This window comes from Megalobrama amblycephala, linkage group LG10 (genome assembly GCF_018812025.1).
Source record: "Megalobrama amblycephala isolate DHTTF-2021 linkage group LG10, ASM1881202v1, whole genome shotgun sequence".
NCBI classification, from domain to species: Eukaryota; Metazoa; Chordata; class Actinopteri; order Cypriniformes; family Xenocyprididae; genus Megalobrama; species Megalobrama amblycephala.
In genome coordinates this window covers 2006210-2029975 of record NC_063053.1, presented here as the reverse complement: position 1 = coordinate 2029975, position 23766 = coordinate 2006210, and the positions used below count along the sequence as shown (strand labels likewise).

The following is a 23766-nucleotide window of genomic DNA, read 5'->3' as shown; positions in this document are numbered from 1 at the left end:
GCATTAATGTGGGGAAAAAAGACATTTCTAAGAACAATGAGTACAAAAAAAAAAAAAAAAAAAAAAAAAAAAAAAAAAAAAAATATATATATATATATATATATATATATATATATATATATATATATATATATATATATATATATATATATAAAAAATATTTGGAAGTATACATCATGATGGTATTTGTTGCCGATAATTTATGCTGATTTAAAAAAAAAAAAAAATCCAATATTATGTCCAAAAAATATTACTGTTATTGATGTTTTTGCATTATGATGACAGTTGGAGAGAAAATGTGCTCAAGTTTCAAGCAAATGTCACAATTAAAAAAATATATAATGGCCCTTTTTATTATTTAATTTATGAAGATATATGAGCAATATCACACTTGTAGCCATGCAATATGGCTGTATATCAGCACGGCTGTGATTCGGCCATAGGTAATCACAGTGCTCATATACAGCCATATCGCTCGGCTACGAGTGTGATATTGCATTTATACAACAGTTCGACGGCACGAGTGTGTAAATAAATAAGAACAACAACAGATTGTCTTTAAAAACCCTCTTTTGTGAGGAACTACTTCCTTCCGACACAATTATATCTCAATTTGACATTTTAACAGTTGAGCCCAAGATCCATTACTAATTCTAAAACGCCACTTTAGAACTCGTAACGATGGAATGTTGAGTCGCTTCATTGAAATTCACTGTAATATTAGAGTATTATGAGAGAAAGATCACCTGAGTGAGTGCATTACCTGCATCTAGCTGATTTTCTTCAGATCAATCTTATATTCATAATCACAAAATCAGTTTGAATGTCCGCTGTGGAAAGCGATATCTTTGTCCTTTTAACATATATGAGGATTTCCCATGACAGCGCTAGTCAATGCAGTTATCAGTTTTGTCTCGTAAAATGTTGTTTAAAGTAAAAACAACGTCCTTGCTTCAGTCCATTTCAATATAAAAGTCTTTGCGACTGACTCACTCGTAAAGACAGTCTTTGCCGCCATCTAATGGTGTATTAATGTAACTTTCACTGAAGTCGAAATCACTAACAGACTCTTTCTCAATACCAAAAAATATGGCATGTTATTTATTTATTGAACAATATTATTTAAATGAACAACAATAGCCATTATAACAGTATAAGAAGTAAAATAGGAAAAAAACAAGCAAACAGTTCAGTCAAACGTACAAAAGCAGTGCTCTAGTTAGTACAGGATTTAATTTCAATGTAAATAAAGTTATGAAACTTAATATAGCCCTTTAGCCAATTAGCTCTGGAACAAGTAATAGATTAATAAGAGCAAAGATTGCTCTGAAAACGAATTATACCTCATGTTTAAACACTATCTACGTAAGAGCCAGTGGCAAATTCCCGAAGCACTGGCCGAGATGAAGCTGTTCTCGGCGGGTACTCGAGCACAGAATGGTCACTGACGGTCTGGAGCTCACATCTCCAAAAGCGTCTAAACAAATTTTCAAATAGGCGCTATATGTTTACATATGAATCGCATATCTCCGTTACAAAATAACAGCAGTATCTATAAAAATATGTCTGCCATGACACTCGCTGTGAGATTGTGATTCAAACGGTGAAACTGTCACCGGGACATACTGGAAGAATATCGCATTGCTGGAAAAACCTCTCAGCCAATCAGATTCGAGAACCAGAAAGAACTGTTGTATAAAACAGTTACATTATATATATATATATATATATATATATAATTGTTTAAAAATTAAATTACTAATTAAAAAAACTAATCATTTTGTGTAAAATATGATCCAGACATTTTTTTGTTGTTTTTAAAATTTGTTTTTGGCTAATTATCATAACTATCTTGCTTATAAGTAAAATAAGTACAGATTGATTTGTTTATATTTTTGTATTCATCATGACAGTATACATTTATACGCAGTTTTTTTTGTTTTGTTTTTTTTGTTTTTTTTCAAAAATGATTCAATACTGTATTATAGATATTTTAAATTTGGGAATATAAATTGAAGTCTCTTCTCATCAAGGCTGCATTTACTTGATCAAAAATACAGTAAAAATATTGAAATATTACAATTTAAAATAAGTGTTTTCTATGTGAATATATAGTAAAGTGTAATTTATATCCAGTGATCAAAGCTGCATTTTCAGCATCATTACTCCAGTCTTCAGTGTCACATGATCCTTCAGAAATCATTCTAATATGCTGATTTGCTGCTTAGGAAACATTTCTGATTATCATCAGTGTTGAAAACAGTTTTTATAGTGTACTAATTGAATGTGTTTGTCTGCAGGTTTTTCTGTGACTGCGGCGCAGGGACGTTGTCAAACCCGTGCACACTAGCCGGAGAGCCGACTCACGACACAGACACGCTGTACGATTCGGCCCCTCCTATAGAGTCCAACACGCTGCAGCACAACTGAAGCAGAGCGCCGGCCCGTCCCGACCTACAGACTCTGTGTGCTCAGTCCAGTGCAGATGAGATTACACGCTAGAAATAATTCAATTTTATTAAAAAAGAAAAAAAGAAGAAACTCTTTAAAAAAAGAAAGCATTGTGTAAACGTGGACAGAGGAAACATTTCTATTTAACAAATGCAAACACACAGTCGCTCTGCGATCCTGTTTCTCCCTACTGTTGTTTGCAAGCGGTTGCGATGCTCTCGGATCACGCGCCGGGATTCGGGAAGGTGGCGACTCAGGATTTGTGGGATGACGGATGGTAAACGAGGACGGTGAAGCGTGTGGCTTGAGCCACGCACGAGAGAAACGGACCTAGAGCGAATAGACTCACAATGCTTCCCATGATGCACCTGTTCTCCAAGCAGCCGTCACCGCACTCTTGTATATGTACGGGGAAAAAAAATGACCCAGCACTTCAGTTTTGGTTGTTTTTTTTAAAGACGTTATTGAGGTTTGATTTTAATGCTTTCTCATGTAGTTTTGTATTTTCAAGCAAAAATCTTAAATGTACTTGAATGTCTTTTTATTTTATTAAGTATATTAATTTTGGGGTTGTTTATACCTTAGATTGCTGTATTTGTTCTCATGTCGCAGGATGTATGTTCTTTCTGTGAAAGAGATTTGAGGATGAAAAAAAAAAAAGAGAAAGAAACACTAAGTATTCTCCAGCAATGTGTTGAGTGTGAAAGGAAAGCGTCCAAGTGGGAATGATTTGGCCCAAGTGATTTAAATGTTAATCCCCGCCCCTTTATCCTGATTGGATGACATCAGGATAGATTCAAAAAAGGTTACGCAAGACACCAGACTTGTGAAAGCATAGCGTTCTCGCGCCATTTCACTCCGAGTGAGTTGACGTGCGAGAGGAAGTGACATTGCTGGAGATTTTTAAGAGGCTTCTTGCTTATTTGAAGCTCTGAGGAATATCTGTACAGCTTTTTTTGTGCTTTCCCCCCCCCTCCATCCAACTGTATTTGGTGACCGTGGGTTCTCATACAGCCTGAATTGTATGCATGTTCCATGACATCTAGACTTAATATATTGTGAAGTACTCAATAACCATTATGTAGCTGGTAGTAATTAATCAAAAGTTTAATTTCCTAGTCAAAGAGGAACGTGTTACATTTTTAAAAATAAACTTTATTAGATCATTTCAGTAGTGAGATGCTTGCTTGCTTGCTTGCTTTCTATGTGGCAAAAAAATAACTCATGGAATTACTAGAACAGAAATACTCAAAACAAACAAAAACGAAACGTTTTCCATCACAGGCTGCCGATCATCTGAACCAGTGTGGCGAACTGCTCTCGATCTGCGGAGGAGTCTTCAGCGAATGAGCACAATTTCCTGTTTAAAAGAAATAACACTGTAAATAAATTCAATTCTCCAATGCATACTAGTATTCAAAGGGTTTGGAAAATGCATCAATATTAACAACAATACAGTCAAAACATTGAAATAACTTTTTTTCCCTACAATTTTAAGCAGCCACGACTCTAGAGTCGACTAGGAAAACCTTAAAATATTTTTAATGTGCTGCTTTGGTACTTGAGAAACTTTTCACATTATCACAGTTTAAAATGATTGTCATTAAGTTTTGCCTCTTTGTCGCCATCTCTGTTAGAAACCTGCAATTGCAGTTATTTGTGGAATTATTATCTTTATGCGGGTTGAGCCTCAGCGCGGATGAATCTAATGTATGTCAGTCAACGCACCAGTGTGGAAATTCACTGTACTTCAGAATTACAGATACGTCGTCTTGGAATATGATTATCGTTGGAATCTTTGGCTCAAGGTGGATAGATGCATGTCTCGGATTCGCTCTTGGCAAAATTTTCGGGTATTTTGGATTTTTTTTGAAAAACCTACTTTTGCGAACTTGTCCTAGGTTTTCGAACTGATCAGAACCAAACCAGTGCAGCGAGATTCTCTGAAGTCTGATTGTCAGTAATTATCAAAAAAAAGTTGAAATTTCGATTCACGGTCCCTAGGGGCCGCCAAAACGTTCAAAGTGGGTGGAGCCACTTACTAAAATGGCTAAAACTCATGAACAGAATGAGATATTTTCACCAAACTTGGCACACCTATGTAAGAGCTCATTCTGTGGTCGTGTGAAAAAGGACGCAGCGACTGGCCACTTGGTGGTGCTATAATAGGTAGTAAACATAAAAATGACAATAAATACTTCACCGTTAGTCTGATCAACTTAAATTGGCATGCAGTGTCTTCGTTCGAGGTGCAATGACGGTCTATGAGGACGTTGACGTATCTCGAAAAACATGTCTGTCATCGGCCAATAGGAACGAAACTTGAGAAATTCAAAAGAAATTGTCCACAGGGGGGCGCCTTCACGTTTTTCATGTGCGTAAAGCATTGTGTATCGCGTGATTTTTTTGCACACGCCCTCAACATTCGTACCACATGGTAGAACTCCTCATTCTGAGCAACTTTCCCTCTAGGACCGCCTCTATCCATCAAATTGTTCGTTAAATATTGGAGATTATTTCAAAAACCAACTTTGGCAAACTAGTCCTAGGTTTTTGGCTCAACTTGTTAAAAAGCTTTAAAAACGACATATTTCCTATGATAAATTATCTGTATTTGCTGTAAATGGTCTTTTCCATCTATGATGGAGATGGTTATGGGCTTGCTAATTAAAACCTTTATGGTGCGTTCACACCAGACGCGAATGAAGCGAGAGTGATTTACGTTAAGACAACAGACATCCTGTGGTGCGAATTGAGCGTTTGACATGCGTAAGGCGTGATTCGCATGAGTTGAAAAATTTGAACTTTGCCGAATATTCATGCCGCATTAACCAATCAGGAGCTTGCTCTAGCAGTGACGCGATTACGACATAGCGAGCGGAGGCGGAAATCCGAAACGACAATGGAGGACAAAATCATCATCGCTGTACGATACATATTTGTACTTTTATAGAAACAGGAATAAAAAGGATCTTGCTTGGATGAAAGCGACTGAGGAGGTCGGACAATCTGGTAAGTTGTAAAAAACGCTCTTTACTCAATTTGAGCTATATATATACACATATTGAGACTACAAGCTAGCTAAAGCTGGCAAATTGAGCTTATTCGCTGTATTTTACAACTACTTTCCCACTGACGAGTTGATGTGTTTATTCAGAGGAAGTGTGCAGAAAGAAGTGGAAGAGTCTGAAGCCCCTCCCATGACGTGAATTTGCGTCTGTTGTCAAGTGAATTTCATGCGCGAATGAAGCAAGTAAACTCAAAATGTTCAAGCGTCCAACTAAGTGCGATTTATTCGTGCAAGTCGCGTCTGGTGTGAACGCCCCATTATACCTTTTTACACATGCTTTAAGGCCTTGAAACGCTTGAACCCCAATAATTGCTGCTCGCAGCTATATTTATTATTGTTATACTTTGTTCTCAAATTGTTAATGTTAACAACATCATTATGTGACTATGTGTAGGCCTATTTAGTGTGTATTAGCGTTACCCATAAATTTCAATTTCTGTACAGTCGAAGCGTTATTCCATTCAAATTTATTTGAAAGATATTGTTCGTTTAACCTCAAAAAGCAATTAAATGTTCATTAGAACTCGTTCTCTTTGAAATACAAATATTTTGTAAGTACCGTGTAATCCCACGTATCTGGAATGTAATTCATTTCCGTCACTCTGAAGTCTTTTGTGTTTTACTGCTGGTGATTCACCAGTTGTCAGTGATGATTGTCGTTTTGAACTTTCTTGATTACAAGTCACCATCAAAATGACAAATTTAATTATTCCAGCCACACACTCGATATAGCCTACTAGCCGGGACTCCTTTATCCAGACGTTAATGACGCAAAGACGAACGGCGGCAAACTCGTATTTCCCACAGAAACCAACCCGAATCACTCAAATTGGAAAACATTATTACAAGCTTACCATTAGATAGTTTTGAGCACTGATTGGTTATGTACTTGCTTAATTGATTTTTGGATCATTTTTAACCAAAAAAAGTTACTGAAGTGTGCCCAGACAGATTATATTGATCATTTTGGGGGAAAATGTGCTTAATTGTCATGAAAACGTCACAACGCAAAATGATCCAATCTGAACACGGTTCATAAAGTGTCTTACTTGAATATCCTGAGAGACACGGTGCTCCTCTCAAACTCACGGGCCTTCTTATGTCCGGACTGGATGACTTCCTCCGGGATGTTTGCCAAGCGGGCTGCGTTGAAGCCGTAACTTTTGGGACACGCGCCACCGATGAACTTGTAGAGGAAAGTGATGGTCTCCTGACTGGGGTCCTCACATTCATTCTCCACCATACAGGCCTGAGACAGAAACAAATGTAAACACAATCACTTATTTCACAGTGCTTTGCTGTTTCTTATCGAATCAGAGGCTTGGGGAAGCAAATTATAGGTGAAACCAAATCAAATCTAATAAATAAGGTCAATTTTTGATTTCATGTCAACTTTATTCCGAATAAAGTGCAAGACCTTTCTTGGTTACGAAGGGTCAGTGAAATATAAACATAAAGGCCTGGTTTCACAGACATGGCTTAGATTAAGCCAGGATTAGGCATTAATTTAAGTAGCTTTTTTAAACATACCCTAGAAAAAACATTACTGGTGTGCATCTTGAGACAAAACAATGGCATTGACATATTTTAAGATATATCAGTACAAGTTACTTCTAGTTAAAAAAGCTCAAACATGCATTTTAGTCTGGGACTAGCTTAAGCCTTGTCTGAGAAACCGGGGGAAAATGTCTTAAGTGCACCTTTAAAGGCACAATATGTAATTTTTCACCACTAGAGGTCGCTTATTCAAAACAAAGGCGTAGCTTGATGATGCCGAGATTGAGCACGGATTTTGGGAGATGTTGATCAGACAACTGCGTTTTATTATGATGCGGTCGCCACTTCCGCTTCTTCCTGTCAAGCGCATGTGGGGTAAAGCAGTGCTGTTTATCATATTAGATACATTTGAGTGTGTTGAAAATTATGTTATAACGTTACTCTGAGTATTCGCTCGGCAGCTGCTATGAGAAAGATAGATCGATATTAGGCATGGTAAAACATGGTACTCACGGTAAATCAAGAAAACGAGATTTAAAGGATAGGACTTGCTGTGTTGAGCTATATAACATGATTAATTTTCTGTCAATGAATGTATCCAAACAGTTGTTCCCTTGTCTAATAAAACAGTATATTAAAGCATCTTTGGTGTTTCCATGGTTTCTACAAAATAAAACCGGAAATCGTGGGTAACGCGGGTATGATATCATTGATAGGCGACACACGGACATGATCCGTGTCCTGGTCAAAATTGCTTCTTTCTCTGGATTTAAACATTCTTGGAAACATCTGGGATAATGCAAGTACACAAGTCAACAAAATATATAACATTGTTTTTGAATATTTTAATCAAAAAATCCTACATATTGTGCCTTTAACTAAACGCTGGTGTGAATTGACTCTGTCTGGTCTGTCAATTACCAAAAACATTTCTCATCCCTCACTTTGAGAGAAGAAAACCGTGCTAATGAACTTACAGTAGAGGTCTATGGGGAACATGTACTGGATTTAAAACCGAAAACATGAAGAAATTCTTCTGTACAAAAAAGTGTGTTTGAGTTGTAAATATATCTAGAACATTGTTTTAGCAATGGGAGTAATGTTTTGGATGGACAAACTTTTGGTTGACCAGGGCTCGACAGTAAGGACTGTGAATGACGCTCGGGATAGTAGACTGAACGGTCACTGTAGGGTGTGTGAAATGTATCGTCTATGATATCGTAATTGTTGATTTAACGATCTAAAATTATCGAGTATGTCCTTCACTTTACAAAAAACAAACAAACACACCCATTGAGTGCACGCATGCAGTACGTGACATAGTGTAGTAGGTTAGACTAGTGCGTGTGCATATTTGGAGTGCACGATTTCACTGCGTGATTTAGTCTCCTAAAATGCCTTTAGAATGACCCAGAATTCAAGATAAGTGGCAAAATGCCCCTGTATAAATTTTATATTTATATAATATAATTAACCAACATTACACAAAGAGCGCAGTTTTTCTCCAAATATCAGCACGATTACAAATGCGATATTGATTTTATACAACGTACAGTTTAATGAACAAGAACTTAATATCAAGTGACTTACATTTTCTTACATTCTCTTCCTGAATGAATCAGCCGTTTGAATGAATCGGTTGAATCTCAATGACTCGGTCATTAACAGTGATTTGCTGCCACCTACTGGCGGGTTTAATTTCATGTTTAAAGTCAAGTCAAGTCAAGTCAAATTTATTTATATAGCGCTTTTACAATTGGTAATTGTTTCAAAGCAGCTTTACATATTAGAAGCACAGAAAAAAGGGAAGTGGTTAAAAATTAGCTGTACAAACAAGCGTGGTAATATGTAACATATACAAGATGGTGCTACATTAAGCCAATGTCGGCTGACTCCCAGGGGTGGGAAAAAAAAAAAGGGTCTTTTCATTTTTAAAATAAGTTTCAAATAACAGTATTTAACGTTTTTTATTTTTCAACATTTCAAAACATTTATGCATCTGTAACTGCTCTTGACTGATTAACTTTAATAAAGTTTAATCTATTCTATAGTTATATAGCTATACATTATATAACAATTTCTGTACCTGTAAATCTCCTGTTTAATCCTTCATGAAAAACTTGAAAAGCACCGTTTATTTCATTTATACTTTTGTTCTGTTGTATTTATTTTTGCTATTACTCATAATTTGATTATTTGTTACTATTTTATTACTTACTGTTTATTTGTCTAACAACATTTAAAATTCAAGTGAGTTAATCTAGTAGCTTTTGGTGTCATAACCATATTTATTAAGGTTACATGTATCAAAAACAATAACTAGGCTTTTTTTATAGGCCCATTTTCTTTTCTTTTACTTTATAAATTTTTTGTTGTGAGGCAAGTACAAATTTTAACCACAAAAGAAAAAATCTTCAGCATTGAGCCCTGTTGACAGCTGAAAAACTGGATATAAATCTAGACAAAGTGGTTATTTTTGTTTTGTTTTTGCTTACAAAAAGTATTTTTGTCTCTTCATAACATTAAGGTTGAACCACTGCAGTCACATGACTGTTTTAACGATATCTTTAGTACCTTTCTGGACCTTGAGAGTGTTGATTATATTGCCGTCTATGGACGAGTCATATACCTCTCGGATTTCATCAAAAATATCTTAATTTGTGTTCTGAAGATGAATGAAGGTCTTACGGGTGTGGAACGGCATGAGGGTGAGTAATTAATGACAAAATTTTCATTTTTGGGTGATCTAACCCTTTAAACCCTTCTGGATGTATTTCTGCATTATGTATTTTCTTTGGTCAGTTAAGTGATACTTTCTATAGGAAGAAGACGATGCTGAAACTGACCATGTGTCCGAGTCTCACAGCAGGGTCCTGGACGTGGTCCTCCACCAGTGAGTGGTAATGAGTGGAGAACAGGGTACGGCAGCAGATCTTCTCCGACAGCTCCTTCACCACTGCGCTCGCAATGGCTGTGCCGTCATACGTGGCCGTACCTCTGCCTGCAGTTCAAGCAGAACACTTATTCAGTTTACACCGAGATATTCTCTCATAACTGTTTAATGTGAGATGAACAGATCATTTACCCAGTTCATCAAGCAGGACGAGGGAGTGGTTGGTGGCGTGCAAAAGTATGCTAGCAGTCTCGCTGAGCTCCACAAAGAACGTACTTTCACCTAGAAAACAAGGTAGATTGAGTATTCAGAGTAAAGCGCACACGTGAATGCTGAACGGGAAAGAAGTAAGCAGCAACTTACCTGACATTATACGATCAGACGCGCCAAGACGAGTGAACACTCGGTCCACGGGAGTGAGACGCAAACTCTCAGCAGGCACGTAACAGCCCAGCTGGGCCAAGATCACCACCAGACCACACTGAAAGACATGGGCGTATAAAGAATCTGCACATTACTTTATTTCTATTTAACAGGGAGTTCATTAAAGGGGTCCTATGATGCATTTTTACATCTTCATATTTCTTTAGTGTGTAATGTTGCTGTTTGAGCATGAAAAAGTCCCTCCAGCGGGAGTTCTTCTCTATATAAGTGTCAGTGTTTCTGAACATCTTGAGTTTTCTTCACAATATTCCTCATTTAAATAATTCATATGCAGAATAAAGGGGCGGGGCCTGGTTGAGTTAGTTAGTAGTGTGTTGAAACTGGCAGTTATGGTAAGGGGCGGGACATTTCCCAAACACCAATCACAACACACTGCTCCAGCCGACCAATCAGAGCACATTGTGCTTTTCAGAAGGAGGGGCTTCATAGAGACAGGAACTAAACAGAGCGTTACTGACAGACTGGGAAGAGAGGAGCTGCAACAATATGAGGAGAATAATCAACATTCAAGCAGGAAAACCTGTTCTAGTAGAGCCAAAAAACAACATCAAGACTTCAATAGTCCTTCAGTGAGAGAAATGAATCCCTAAAAGTATAAATATTCTATATAGTCTCTCAATTAATAGGTCATAAATTCAGTTGGTGTAGATTTCACACTCCTTTTGAGTGTGCCTTTACTAAAACAACTTAAATAATATAAAAATGCCCAAGACTTTTCCATGATTTTTGAAGATTTCATTAACACTCTGAGGTCTAAAAACGCGCCGGCGCGTTTTGCAGGTTTTTTTTCACATTGCAGCAAAACAGACTTAAAATACTCTGTCATTTTTTGTCATAGAGACATAAGTAATACATCAATTTAAACTATAGAATATCTCCTTTTATTTGTATACACTCAGAGTAAAAACAAAATGTTGTGCTTTTTGTAAAATAAAGAAAACTAACATGATGCGTGATCTCTCATCTCCCTCTGAACGAAGTCCAATCTGATAGTTCTTAGAAAATGAAGTGTAACTTAGTGAATACTAATCACAAAAAATTCATACTTATGTCTAACAAAACGTTGAAATGTCAGGTTTTAAATCGTGCAAGTCAAATCGAAAACAAACATTCTGTGTTTATGTAATCTGTATGAAAAGAGAGCCATGTCAGAAGTCCGTGATTCAGCTCATTACCCACTAATGCGGCCACGCCCACGGAGGGAGCGCTATTCACAGGCAAATTCAGAGACAACACATGCATTCATCATCTCAATCGTGTATTTATTGCCTTGAAAATTGTTTATCTGGATGAAAAAGCCATGGTTAGCGATCTCTGGAAGACATTCAGTAAATTCCTGTTTGTTTTCTTCTATTGATAAGTTTTAAGTGAGTTTTTGTTTCTTTGGTAAACACCATTCATGGAATATCGTCTTCTTCTTTGAAATTGTGAATTTGTGGACTAAAATGCACAGAGCGCCCTCCGGCTGCAGTATGAATTGCAAACACCAGCGCTCATAGAGATAACAATGAATATTAAATAAAAAATAACTCCTCTGTATAGAAAATTGACATAAACATATGAGAATCCTATATTTCTCCAAATGTGCATGCTTTTAAACTAAAAGCCTATATTCAGACTCTTTGCATCACAGAAATACATTATATTTTAAAGTATAATATAAAACCATTATTTTATATTGTAATAAAATTTTTCTGTATGTTTCATATATCATGATGAGCTTGAGACATCACAGAAGTTTTTTTTCACAGCCTACCTGACTGAAATGCCTCATTAATATGCAAGTCTTTTCAGGTCATTACTATTCAATTCTTTTGTCTTCACAGGTGAGAATGAGCCATTATTCATGGAGATTCACGCCTCCTCGCATACCGTGTTTCTTGGCAAAAAGTGTCTTACAAAAACTAAATCAGTATATTGTTATAAATGAAAGAGTAGTCAGCATAATTTTTACATAATTTTGAAGCAAAAACTCTAGTCTACAACCTTCAATACCCAAAAGTCTTGTGAACACAGATTTAATATACTTTTATTGGCCTTATATCAGTGACTTAAGTTTTTTGTTTTTTCAGTAACCACGCATAAACGTTATTCCTTCAAAAACACAAACATGTACACACATGTTCCTCACATATTATGGTAGCCTAGTTTGTGCTGAATACAGTGTAATGACACTTGTGTCATTAATATGTTTATGAACAACTGAAAAAAGCACAAATGTCAGGGCATGTCAAAACTTCTCCAGGCCCCAAATCAGCCTCAGACTCCGGAGGGTTAATATTATGTTCATTGACAGAATTTCCAGTCATAAACAACTAAACATTCTGAAAACATGATGTAGAAACCTGCATTTCCAGAAATAGGAGCTCAGACCACATCCTTCTTCCTGCCTGAACAGCTGCTGAACACATTATGGGGCGAAGTTTGCCTAAATGTTTCTTGACTACATTCTAAATCATTATTCAATGATTAGGGATGTAAGGGTGAAAATATTCACTCCAATAAAGATTCGATTACAATTCTTTGCTACATGCACAATGAAATCTGAAATTTGGTCATGATTCATCTTAAATCAGTTATTTTGCATAATTATTTTAAAACATGAGCCGAAGACACAACGTAACATTTCATCTACTCCCTTTACAACACTGAAAGTCACATCAGACTAGATTGGAGATCTGGATTTAGTGGATTTTTAAAACTGAAAATAAATTAAGGATTGTATTTCTTTAGTTGAAACAGTAAAGCATGGAAACACCAAGGTCAAGGGTTCAATTCCCAAGAATTCATAAACTCATAAAATGTATTTTATGAGAGCATGAATTCTTAGGAATTGCTTTGAATAAAAGCATCTGTCACAATCATAAATGTAAAATGTATTTTGGACAAGAAATGAATGCGCAACACTAGTTTTAGTGACTAGCTTTTATTTCAGTTTTATTCATTTGAATTAGGTTTTTTATAGTTTTCACCCAAAAAACAATTCTCCCTTTCATTAACATTTAATTAACACACCATGAACATTGTGTTTGTCATCTTGAAAACTGATTACTGACACTCACCTGTCTCATTAGGGTGGACTTGCCTCCCATGTTCGGCCCGGTGACTAACACACATGGGGCAAGTGCTTTACCATTATCTTGACCCTCTTCTTCTTCACCGCTAGGGCAAGCGATGAAGACGTCATTGGGAATGAAGTCATCACCGAAGAAGGTCTTGGTGACACAAGGGTGACGGGACCCTCGCAGATCCAGGAAGGGGGGCGACTGAGACCCGTCACCCGGAAGAACCATCTCTGGTCTCACCATGGGCCCGTCGCCGCTCTGACTGTACCGGGACATGCTCAACAGCACATCTGGTGGTGAGAACAACAGAAATGTATCATTTTACCAATTATTATTCTAGTACCAATTTTTTTAAGCAAGCATATCATTTTTTTTATTGAAAATGTTTTACTTTTGGAGCATTTTCTGTGATCCAAAACAATCCACAATTCAATTCTGGAATAAAAAGTCAAACTAGTCTAATATAAAAAACAGCTTATTTTCAGCTAGGAGTTGAAAAGATATAAATGAATACAGCATTACTGATGTAAAGTATGGTAACAGGGTAGGGCTGGGCGATACAGCTAAAAAATGTATCACGATATAATGTTTCATATTGTTCGGTATCGATAATTATTGAAGAATTTTTAATAACCTTTAAAAAAAAAAAGATGTTTGAATTTAACCAATGTATTTTTAATTAAGGCAAACAACAAAGAATTTTAAAACAATGCAAAATAAAATGTAAACAAATCTTAGTGCTGCACAATTCTGGATAAATTGAGAACATTTTTTTGTTTGTTTCAAACTAAGATCACGAATCTGAATGACTAAATGAACTAAATGAAATATGTTATTTACTAGAGGTTCTGACAAAATATTAATTGCTGCATTCTGATTAATTGCTGCTATTTTACAAATTTAAAATTTATTTGAATTAATTATTTTTAAAAATTCTGTTTGGATGTATGATTCAGTGACTCGCTCATAAATTCTCTTGTTCCATTACTGGATGAAATCAGTGTGTTTGAAAGAATATGATGAAGATTCAACGTCAAATACATTTTTAACAGTCACTTGTCGCCACCTGGTGGCGAAACAATGTAATCGATAAATGCGTCGTTTTCAGCGCTAAGTTTCTTTCAAAACCTGATTTGTTCTATTTTTAACAGTAACATAGACATTAGTGTTTTTATATGAGCTATAAACTTTATCTCAGCACAGAAATAAAGATACTGTGTGGTTGAAAACACTGTGCAGCTTTTTTACCGACACGACAACTGCTCTCTCAAGATGAACTGAAGTAGATCAACTGTAAGACGTAAGGAAGCCATGAAACTGCCACACTGACGAGCTGATATGTGCTTTTTTATTCACAATCTCTTCGTCGCCGGCAGGTACAGCACTCATATTCATTTGTTTGTGTGTTCTGATTTCACGTGGCAACTGCACAACTGAACTCCACAGCAACTTGTTTGCTTGTCACTCATAGTGCGTCTGTTTGTGACGGAGCGAGCTTGAGAGCTGTTCATGCAACCAAACTTCACGTCTGTTTACATTTTAATGCATTTAAGTGAAACTATATCAAGAGTTATATCGGACATTTTTTTATCGTTACCGATTAAGACGTACCGTCAATAAATATCGATATAGTTTTATTGCCCAGACCTAGTACAGGGCTTAACATTAACACCCGCCAACCCACCAAATGCAGGTTGTGTGCTCACACCCTCTCAGTAGTAAATTGAGTTCTTTTTCGCTGCTTATTGTGCTTAAACAGTCAAATACATACAAAATAATGTCAAAATGCCGGTCTTGGTGAGTATTCACGTAAACACAGTCAGTTATGTTTTAAGTGAATGTTAACAGTTGACAAAGAAAACGCATGTGTAACAGTATAATGGATCTGTGCGTCAGGTCTTAAAGTGACAGCAGCCTAATATATCTGCTGCCAAATTATGAGATAATATTAAAAATATCTATAATGACAGTTTTTCCCCCTGGTATCAAAGTCAAAATTGTGGCCAGCGAAAATGCTAAATGGATATGCAACTTTGGAAAACCACTAGCCACAGTGGCTGAGGAGCAAAAAAGTTAATGTCAAGACCTGATATGTTATATATGATATTCTGTATGAAATAATTTGATGAAAAACAAAAACAAGTTTTCCTCTAAACACATTTATACCAACATTTTGAAAGTTTAAATAGAAAGTAGAGTTTATTTTTCTTACCAAGTACTGCCATGCACTCAACAGCTGTCTGCCAGTCTTTGTAATTCTTGTCGAAATTGTAGAAGAGTCTTCTCATGCAATCCTTCAGAGCTGCGTCTCTTTTGTCTTCCCAGCTCTGTATCTCTGAAAACAGCTGCTCGATCTCTTTGGTAGAGTACCGCTTCCAGCCCTTCTTAGTGGACCTCACCTCGTACTCCTCTGGCACGCTCCTCTCGGAAACACTATCCGGAACTTCGAGCTGGTAGCGGTTCCTTCCCGTTCCCCAGTAGGATAGATTCTTACAGCCCAATCTCTTCTTCTGTCGGTCCAGGTATTCCTGCAGGCCTCTCTCGCAGTCTTTAATTCCGTTTAGGGCTTGGTCGTACTCCGGATCAAAGCCAGCTTTTGGAGTTATGACACCTGTAGTGCGAGCTTTCTGATGGTCGAAAGCAGTGTCCCAACGTTTGAGCTCTGGCGAAAGGTCTGGGAAAAGCCCATCATCGTTTTCTGTCTTGAGGAGCACCACTTGGCGCATCAGTTTCGATCGGAAGCCTTCAGCGACAGGCTCCATGATCGACACGATTTCGTTCATAACTTTAAATCCCTCAAGTGCTGCGAGAAAGTCAGCGATCTTACGTTTGCTGTAGACGACCTCCTCGTACAGAATTGCTCGGGAGTCCGGGTGGTCCTGTCCTTTTAAAGGAGTACCCATGCTGTGAATCTTGCTAAGTAGCCTTTCAAGATCCGGAAGCTTCTTTAGTAGGTCAGTGACTTCAGTCGCTTGGGACGGAGCGCCCATCAGGTCCTCCAGAGCATCTAAGCGATCACCAATGGAGGATGGATTACAAAGCGGGGCGCAGAGCCATTGCTTCAACAACCTTTTGCCGAAGGGAGTGCAGCACGTGTCCAATCGTTCAAGTAGGGTTCCCTCAGGACCGCCAGTCGAGCTATTCTGAAGGATCTCAAGGTTAGCAAGGGTCACTCCATCCAAAACCATTCTTTGACGGGTCTGGGCAAAAAAACAAGATGCTCCTCCAGCTTGCTCCATCTCCACGTCGACAGGAACATACTCCTCGAAGTTGCCCATGGAAAGAAGCTCCTGGTCCACTAGACATTTCTTGAGGTAGAACATGCAGCCGCCAAGGGCAGAAAGAGCGAGTTCATAACCCGTCTTTGGAGTGAGACTTAGAGCATCACATTCGGATGTCATAGCTTTGAGAGTTGGAGGCAGCACTGATCCCTTTTCATCATCAGTTGATGCTTTGCTTTCTTTGAAGTAGTCTTCCTCAGCAAGGACCTTTAGGGTCTTCTGGGCATCCCAAAACTGCGAACCAGCATTGAGGCCTTCTTGTAAAGTGGACGATAAGAGGGCCTTAAAGATTTTCAGCGTCTCAGCTGACGGGTTGCCCTTCTCGAAAAGAACCTGGGCCGGAGAATAGTGTGCCACCAGGGTACGCAAACGAGAACAATGCCGGTCATCCTGGAATTGACCGACATGGAAGTGTCCCACCGAGGTGTCAATGAAACAAACCCCGTAGATGTGGCCATGGCCTGCGCTGTCCTCCTCGCTCTTCTCTTTAATGCTCAACAGATATTTACTTTGAGTTTCAGAAGGGGCGCCATCAAGCACGCTGTACGTCTGAGTACCTCGCGTGATGATTCGGCAAACCTCTCGCTTGACGACGCGGTCAAATTTGGTGGGACGCGCCAATTTCTTGCATCGTGCTTCCATCATCTCAGGCGTCTCGGTTTGTTCCACACGAGCCACTTTGTAGCCCTTTTGCACGAGTACGTCTGAGAAGCGTCCAAAGCCAATCTCGGGGAAGCCAGAATGGGCCCAAGTACCTTTCATGAAGGTAAGGCCGAGTTCGTTGACGCCAATCACTGCGTCCATATGGTAGAGCTCGTAAAACTTTCCGACTTTGTAGAACAGAACAGTATCAAACATCTCAGACTTCAGCTGCCACCAACGGCGCATTCCCGGCGTAGTCCTGTTCAGGAAATCATCAGGAACGTATAGAGTTGTGGGGTCGTAGTTTTCATCAGATTGTCGTTTACGCTGTGCGTCCTTTCTCTTGCCGTCCTGCAGCCAGTCGAGTTTCTCATGGTCCCACACAGTAGATCCTCCATCTGTCCCATTTGCACTGCTACTCTGACTTTCGAAGTTATCCGGGGCGGAGAAAGCAGAAAGTCGAGATTTGGTGTCGGACGCCACGGATGGAAGAGTTGCAGGTGCTCGTTTTGGGGTATCTGGTTTGCTCTTTGATTTAGCAGGCTTCTCTAAAGGACGTTTGCGCTTGACCGGTTTCACAGGGCTGTCTGGTTCGGGCTCCGGCTCGCTTTCTTCTTCCTCAGCCCCGCTACTCACTCCCTCCTCGTCTTCCTCGTCGCTGCTTCCTCCTGCTTGATCAGGTTTGAACTCTTCGCCGGAGTCGTCGCTGTCAGATGCCACCACAATGCGCCTACGCTTCGACTTCTGACTCTTTTCAGCTGCAGCACGAGATGAACGTCGGCTGGGCTTCTTCTTTTCTTCAGCCTCTTCCTCAGACATTTCCACATCCGATATGGTTGATTTCTCAACCTACAATAAAATATTACATGATGAAATTAAGATGGTTGCAAAAATAAATGTAAAAAATGTTTGGATAATGTTAATGTATGCACACTGACATCTTTTCAGTAAATACTGACTTTAATTTCGGTCTGTTCCTCGCGCAAAGCTACTGCTTGACTTAAGAAGAGTTGGAATACAGCAATAAATCATATGAACTACTTTTATGGTTCTTTTTTGTGTTGTTTTTGCCTGTAGATGCTACATTCTGCCTGGTAATATTCTTCAAAATCATGGAAGAAAGAAAGTCATACAGGTTTGGAAAGACTAAGACAAGTAAATAATGAGAGAAATTACATTTTTGGTTGAACTATCCACTTAAAATGAAATGTATCTTTCATGTAAATATTAATTTACTTTGTCTAGTGTTTGCTCACCTCCATATCCTCTTCATTCTCCTCTTCTTCATCTGAGGGATCCATGCACATGGACATTTTCAGTCTCTGCTCAGGACTCTGCTTCATTGCAGCATCTGCCAGCTCCATTGCTTTACGTATCACAGGCTTACCGCTGAAGAACATGCCTCCGGATTTGGCGTCTGCGCTATCAGAGCCTTGAAAGGATATCAAGAAATTATGTCAGGTCAGAATGAAGTATTATACCCACTTGAATAATATTTTACATTCTAATTACCATGTTGCTCACCTTGGTACTCTCTTATGTATTTTGTGTTAACCCAACCACGGGTTGGCGGTTCATCGAAAAAGTGAACGTGAAGCCTTTGGTCTCGGCCACGGCCCCTCATCTGCTGTCCGGTGAGAGGTTGAGGAACAACCATACAGGGCCACCAGGGATGTCCTTCCATCTTGGCCCATACCAGAGTGCCAGCACTAAACATGGATGACTGTTCTCTGGAGAGAAATGAAATGCAATGCTGATTCATAACGCTCCGAAGCTTCCTGAAGCAGTGTTTTGAAATCGGCTATCACTAAATGAGTCGTTATTTTGTTTTCTCGTCACTTTATAATATTAATATTGAACCACTGTACTCACATGAACTGATTTAAATATGTTTTTAGTTCATTTATGGATCTTGAGAGAGGAAATGTCATTGCTGGCTATGCAGGCCTCACTGAGCCATCGGATTTCAACAGAAACATCTTAATTTATGTTCCGATGATAAACAAAGGTCTTACAGGCATGAGGGTGAGTAATAAATGACATTATTTTCATTTTTGGGTGAACTAACCCTTTAAAACAATGATCGACCTGTTAATACAAGCATTAAATATAACATTTTAAAGAATACAGAACAATCCATATGCTTAATATATATATAAAAAAAGCAACTGGTAACAGTTTATGCTCCAATACTACAGTTTTTAACAATAAAATAAAATTAACTTGGTATTAATAGCCACCACTGTCATAAAAATAAATAAATAAATAACATGCTTTAAGAAATCTTACACTCTTTTCTTCCCCATATTGTATATATCGATCTAAAATGTATGTATGTATGTATGTATTATTTTAAACTAGCGATAACTGAAGTAACGGCTTTTAAGTAACGGACAGTTGCTGTGGAGAATTTAAAATCCCTAAAGGCGCAATGAAATTTGATCCGCCTCCTCCACACAGACTCCCGCCAAACAGGCAAAAGTACCACGTGGGCTCATATTTAAGGAGTTTGATGTGGTGCTCTTGGTACATATATATGACAAGAAAACCGAAAGAACATTTAAATATAACTAAGGAAAAAAATAAAATAAAATAAATAATAATGTTGTATAGCCTACACGATGATAAAACCATGGTACATGTCCAAATAACTATGGTGCTTATTTGTAAATAGAATTTTAGTGCTATTATATATATATATATATATATATATATATATATATATATATATATATATATATATTTATTATATATGTATATATATATAAAATGTACCATGATATTGCCATCACATGATTCCATTACTGTACCATATAATAATAATATGGTGTCACCATGGTAACCAGTACAATATCACTGTACCTCTCCTTTGCAGTATCTGCTTTCTCTCCGAACAGTTTCGCATGTCCAGCTTTAGCTTGAGATTTGGCAGGTTTTAATGGTGTTTTCCTGCTGTTGACTTTGGCCTCTTCTTTAGGGGAGGTGTTGGATCTGCTCACTGCATCTGCCTCCACTGGAGAAGGGTTTGATTTGGCCTTCACAGCCAGAGGAGGCGACTTGGTGAAAAAGTTAAAAAGGGAGCTTTGCTTCGCCATGTCTCCCAGAGGGTGTTGTGCGATATGGAGTTCAATTATTCAAAAGAAGAATTCATATATATATATTCCATTCCAGCAGATCTAGAACTGTCCTGCTCAGATGAGAGTTCGCGGGAAAATGCTGCTGCTGGCGGCTCACGGAAAGGGAAGAGGAGGGTCATGTGACGCCGCGAGAATATGGACCAATAGGAGCCTCTGTGTATCCTTTTACACTACCCACGTGGCTGATAACGCGTATATGTATTATTTTTTTTAGAATATTTTAGAATATATCCCATTGTTTTTATATGTTAACGAAGTATTTGATAAGTAACAAAAAATAAGTAATTAATACAATAAATATAAATGTAAAAAATAGGGAAAAGTCGCGTGTTTAGCGTGTTTGTTACTTATGGAATTCCAAAACTGCCGAAATAATAAATAGATACATAAATATATATAAAGAAATGTTAAAAACATTTTATTTATACTTTTATTTCCTTATTTATGTATAACTGTATTTTTTACAATATTTTTTTACTTTGTCACGTCCGTAATGATTTAAAGATTAAGTTTAGGCCTGTATTGTATAATAATTATTAATACAAATAATGTGAAAATTTATGTAAAAAAATCCAAAATATGTCTCATTACCATATGGACAAAGAAATGTTGAAATAAATGTGAAAATAAATAAATGTGGAAATAAATACATATGTGAATAAATAAAAGGGGGAAAAAAAACAATTATACATAAGTAATATTTTTATTGATAATTATTTAATATTTTAATAAAATATTTATTTTTAATAATTATAATTCCATACTTTATTTTTTTATTTTTTTTATTTTATTTATTGCTTATTAGACGTTATTATGCTTATTATTTTTGCTCTAGAACGAAATATAATTGTTTATATAAAATAAAATATTTTATATTTTCAAATATTACACGTGTATGTATGTATATGTATTTTTAATCCTTGTCCTGGAATCAGGATAGAATTATGATTTAGTCCGGTGTGAACAGCGCGGAGAAATGTACTGTTACTTTTCTCCGCGCTGTCAGGATGGACCAATCACAGTCGTTTATCGTGACCGCTTCTATCAGGGTTTACAGCTGATAGTGACACTGAAAAACTTTATTATATTATTATTATTATTATTATATTATTTATTATATTAATTTATTCATTAGATCCGCAGTTTTAAGTTCGTCATGAGGGGACTCTGAGGTCTGCGTACGTATGATATTTATTTATTTATTTATTTGATGTATGAGAGAAGGCAGCATTTTAGTTTGAAAGAGATATAATGGATTCGGACTAGAAAGATTGTTATCACATGTAGTTTTCCTGTTACGTCAGCAGAGTGCAGTGTTAGCCCTTTTATAACATCCCATATCAAATTAGCATGACCACACAGCAAATATAGATATAATTTGTTAAAAATGTTAATTATTTTGTAAAAATGAGATTCTGCAACATCTAGGTGACGAATCAAATGTAAGTTTGTTCTCCTATTTTGTAATGTGAAAACGAGTATAAAATGAGTCGTAATGCAAAATAGCAGCATCTTTCAGTGTCTCTCAGACTTGTATAGTGTATAAACTGCATGGATATGAATGGCATATGCAATACAGAAACAACAGGATGGGTTAGAAGCTGTTAATTGTGTTGATTTGTAAAAAAAAAAATGTATGGTCTCATTATTTTCTTTATGTGTTTTGGATGGGTCGGTCTTGATTTTGTTATCACCATCCTACTAAAAGCATTCTGTAAGTTTGTGACTTTGAGGTCCTGTTAATTGTGGTAGTTTTAATAATTTTTAATAGAGGGTATGCATTGACGTCACTTTCCCGCCGGCGCGCTTCCTCAGCTGGACTGAGTGGCAGAAGAACCTGCTGCATGACTGGATTTAATAGAGGAAACTAAGAAAACACGAGAAAAACAAACGATTACACTAAAGGTTGGGCTCGAAAGTGCTCCTTATGACATGTCAAAGAAACCTAATCCATGGATATTGACATGCAGCCAGGAATCGTGTTTCCTGACATTTATATGTGCCTGATTTCGACGCCGGGGAAATACATAAAGCAAATCTGCCTGTGAATATTTTATATAACTACAACATAGGTAGGTTTAAATCGGAGTGATATCATTTATATCAATGTTATATCGTCATATTGTCCAGCCCTAAAACTTGTATAGTTTTTGTCAGTGTTTATTTTAAAACACCCAATTATGCAGAATATAAGATGGTAAATATTTAATTGATGAGTTGTCAACACAGTATATAACAATACAATATATACGGTATGATTTTAGCCCAAAATCCAACATTTTGACACAAAATGAAAACTGCAAAACATGTTTCTCTGCCTGGAGTCCAGTTGTTTCTGTGAATTGCAATGACCTATTTGCTTCTTTTTTTTCTGTAGCTTTCAGCAGTCTGTAAAAATAGACCTCAGATTTTGTGTCAAAGCTATTTGTACAGTCAATCGCAAAGCTCTTTCCCGTTTTGGATGTGTTTTGTGTGTTTTTCACACTGAAAACCAATGCTGCCACTCAGTGGGCGTAACTGCAGTCATAACGGTCGTCGGTGACGTCACGTGCATACCCTCTATTGCTTTTACAAATATGCCATTTTTGTGTGTGTCCCTTTAAATGCAAATGAGCTGCTGCTCCAACTTTCCAGAAGAGGGCGGAGCTTTAACAGCTCAACAACAACAAAGCTGGAGAATCTCACGCAGCCAAAATGACGAAAGTTTTCAGCCTTACATTGTTCAAACCGGAGTCGACACTGATGGAGAGACTCAGGAAGAAGTTACAACTTTTAGACGTTTCTGAATGGTTAGCGGATAAATTGATGTAGTTGCTGTGGAGTTGATTCAACTCATCCACTAGCATGTGCCGTCATGTTCATCTTTTGTGTTGAATTGACCCTCGTTTGTGAATCAGTCCGCCGTAAAATGACGGCATGTCAACAACACTCTACTACAACAACTCTTCCTCTTCTCTAAAGCAGCTCAACATGGCCCCGCCCCCTTTGTTGCATGTTCTCGGGGGCGGGGTTTATGTAAATTTTTAATGTAAATGTCACCAACCTTGGAAGAAGCTCATTGTAGTCCCTACCAGTCCTTAAAAAGCGACTTCTGTAAAAGAAAATATCTCCTTTTGCATTGAACTCTGAGCGTTGTAACTTTGCAGAAGTTGTTTATGATCAAACAGCAACATTACACACTAACTAAAGTTAAAAAAGTGAAATCATAATCAAGGACCCCTTTAAGCAATTGCAGAGGTGTTTGTAAGACTCCTGTGTATTTCTATGGGAGGAAGAGGTGTAGGTT

The 23766-nt window shown here is 37.5% G+C and overlaps 2 protein-coding genes across 3 annotated transcripts in view; one reads left to right on the top strand and one right to left on the bottom strand.

The window, feature by feature from the left end:
* Positions 1–3617, top strand: part of fbxo11a (F-box protein 11a) — a 41591-nt gene extending 37974 nt beyond the window's left edge. Inside the window, exon 22 of the mRNA XM_048203916.1 lies at positions 2301–3617. Coding sequence (XP_048059873.1) covers positions 2301–2430 — 130 coding nt within the window. The 3' untranslated portion in view covers positions 2431–3617. The remainder of the gene's footprint in view (positions 1–2300) is intronic.
* msh6 (mutS homolog 6 (E. coli)) lies at positions 3586–20612 on the bottom strand. 2 transcript variants are annotated; one of them, XM_048203914.1, is made up of 10 exons: positions 20206–20612; positions 18868–19073; positions 18600–18775; positions 15633–18192; positions 13418–13710; positions 10275–10392; positions 10104–10193; positions 9865–10019; positions 6571–6770; positions 3586–3811 (listed from the first exon to the last, which is right to left on the bottom strand). In XM_048203914.1, the coding sequence occupies exons 1-10, from the start codon at positions 20436–20438 to the stop codon at positions 3730–3732; spliced, it is 4113 nt and encodes a 1370-aa protein (XP_048059871.1). In that variant the 5' UTR covers positions 20439–20612; the 3' UTR covers positions 3586–3729. The 2 variants fall into 2 exon arrangements, with proteins under 2 accessions (XP_048059871.1, XP_048059872.1); XM_048203915.1 differs by lacking the exon at positions 20206–20612 and adding an exon at positions 19633–19717.
* Positions 20613–23766: the final 3154 nt, after the last annotated feature.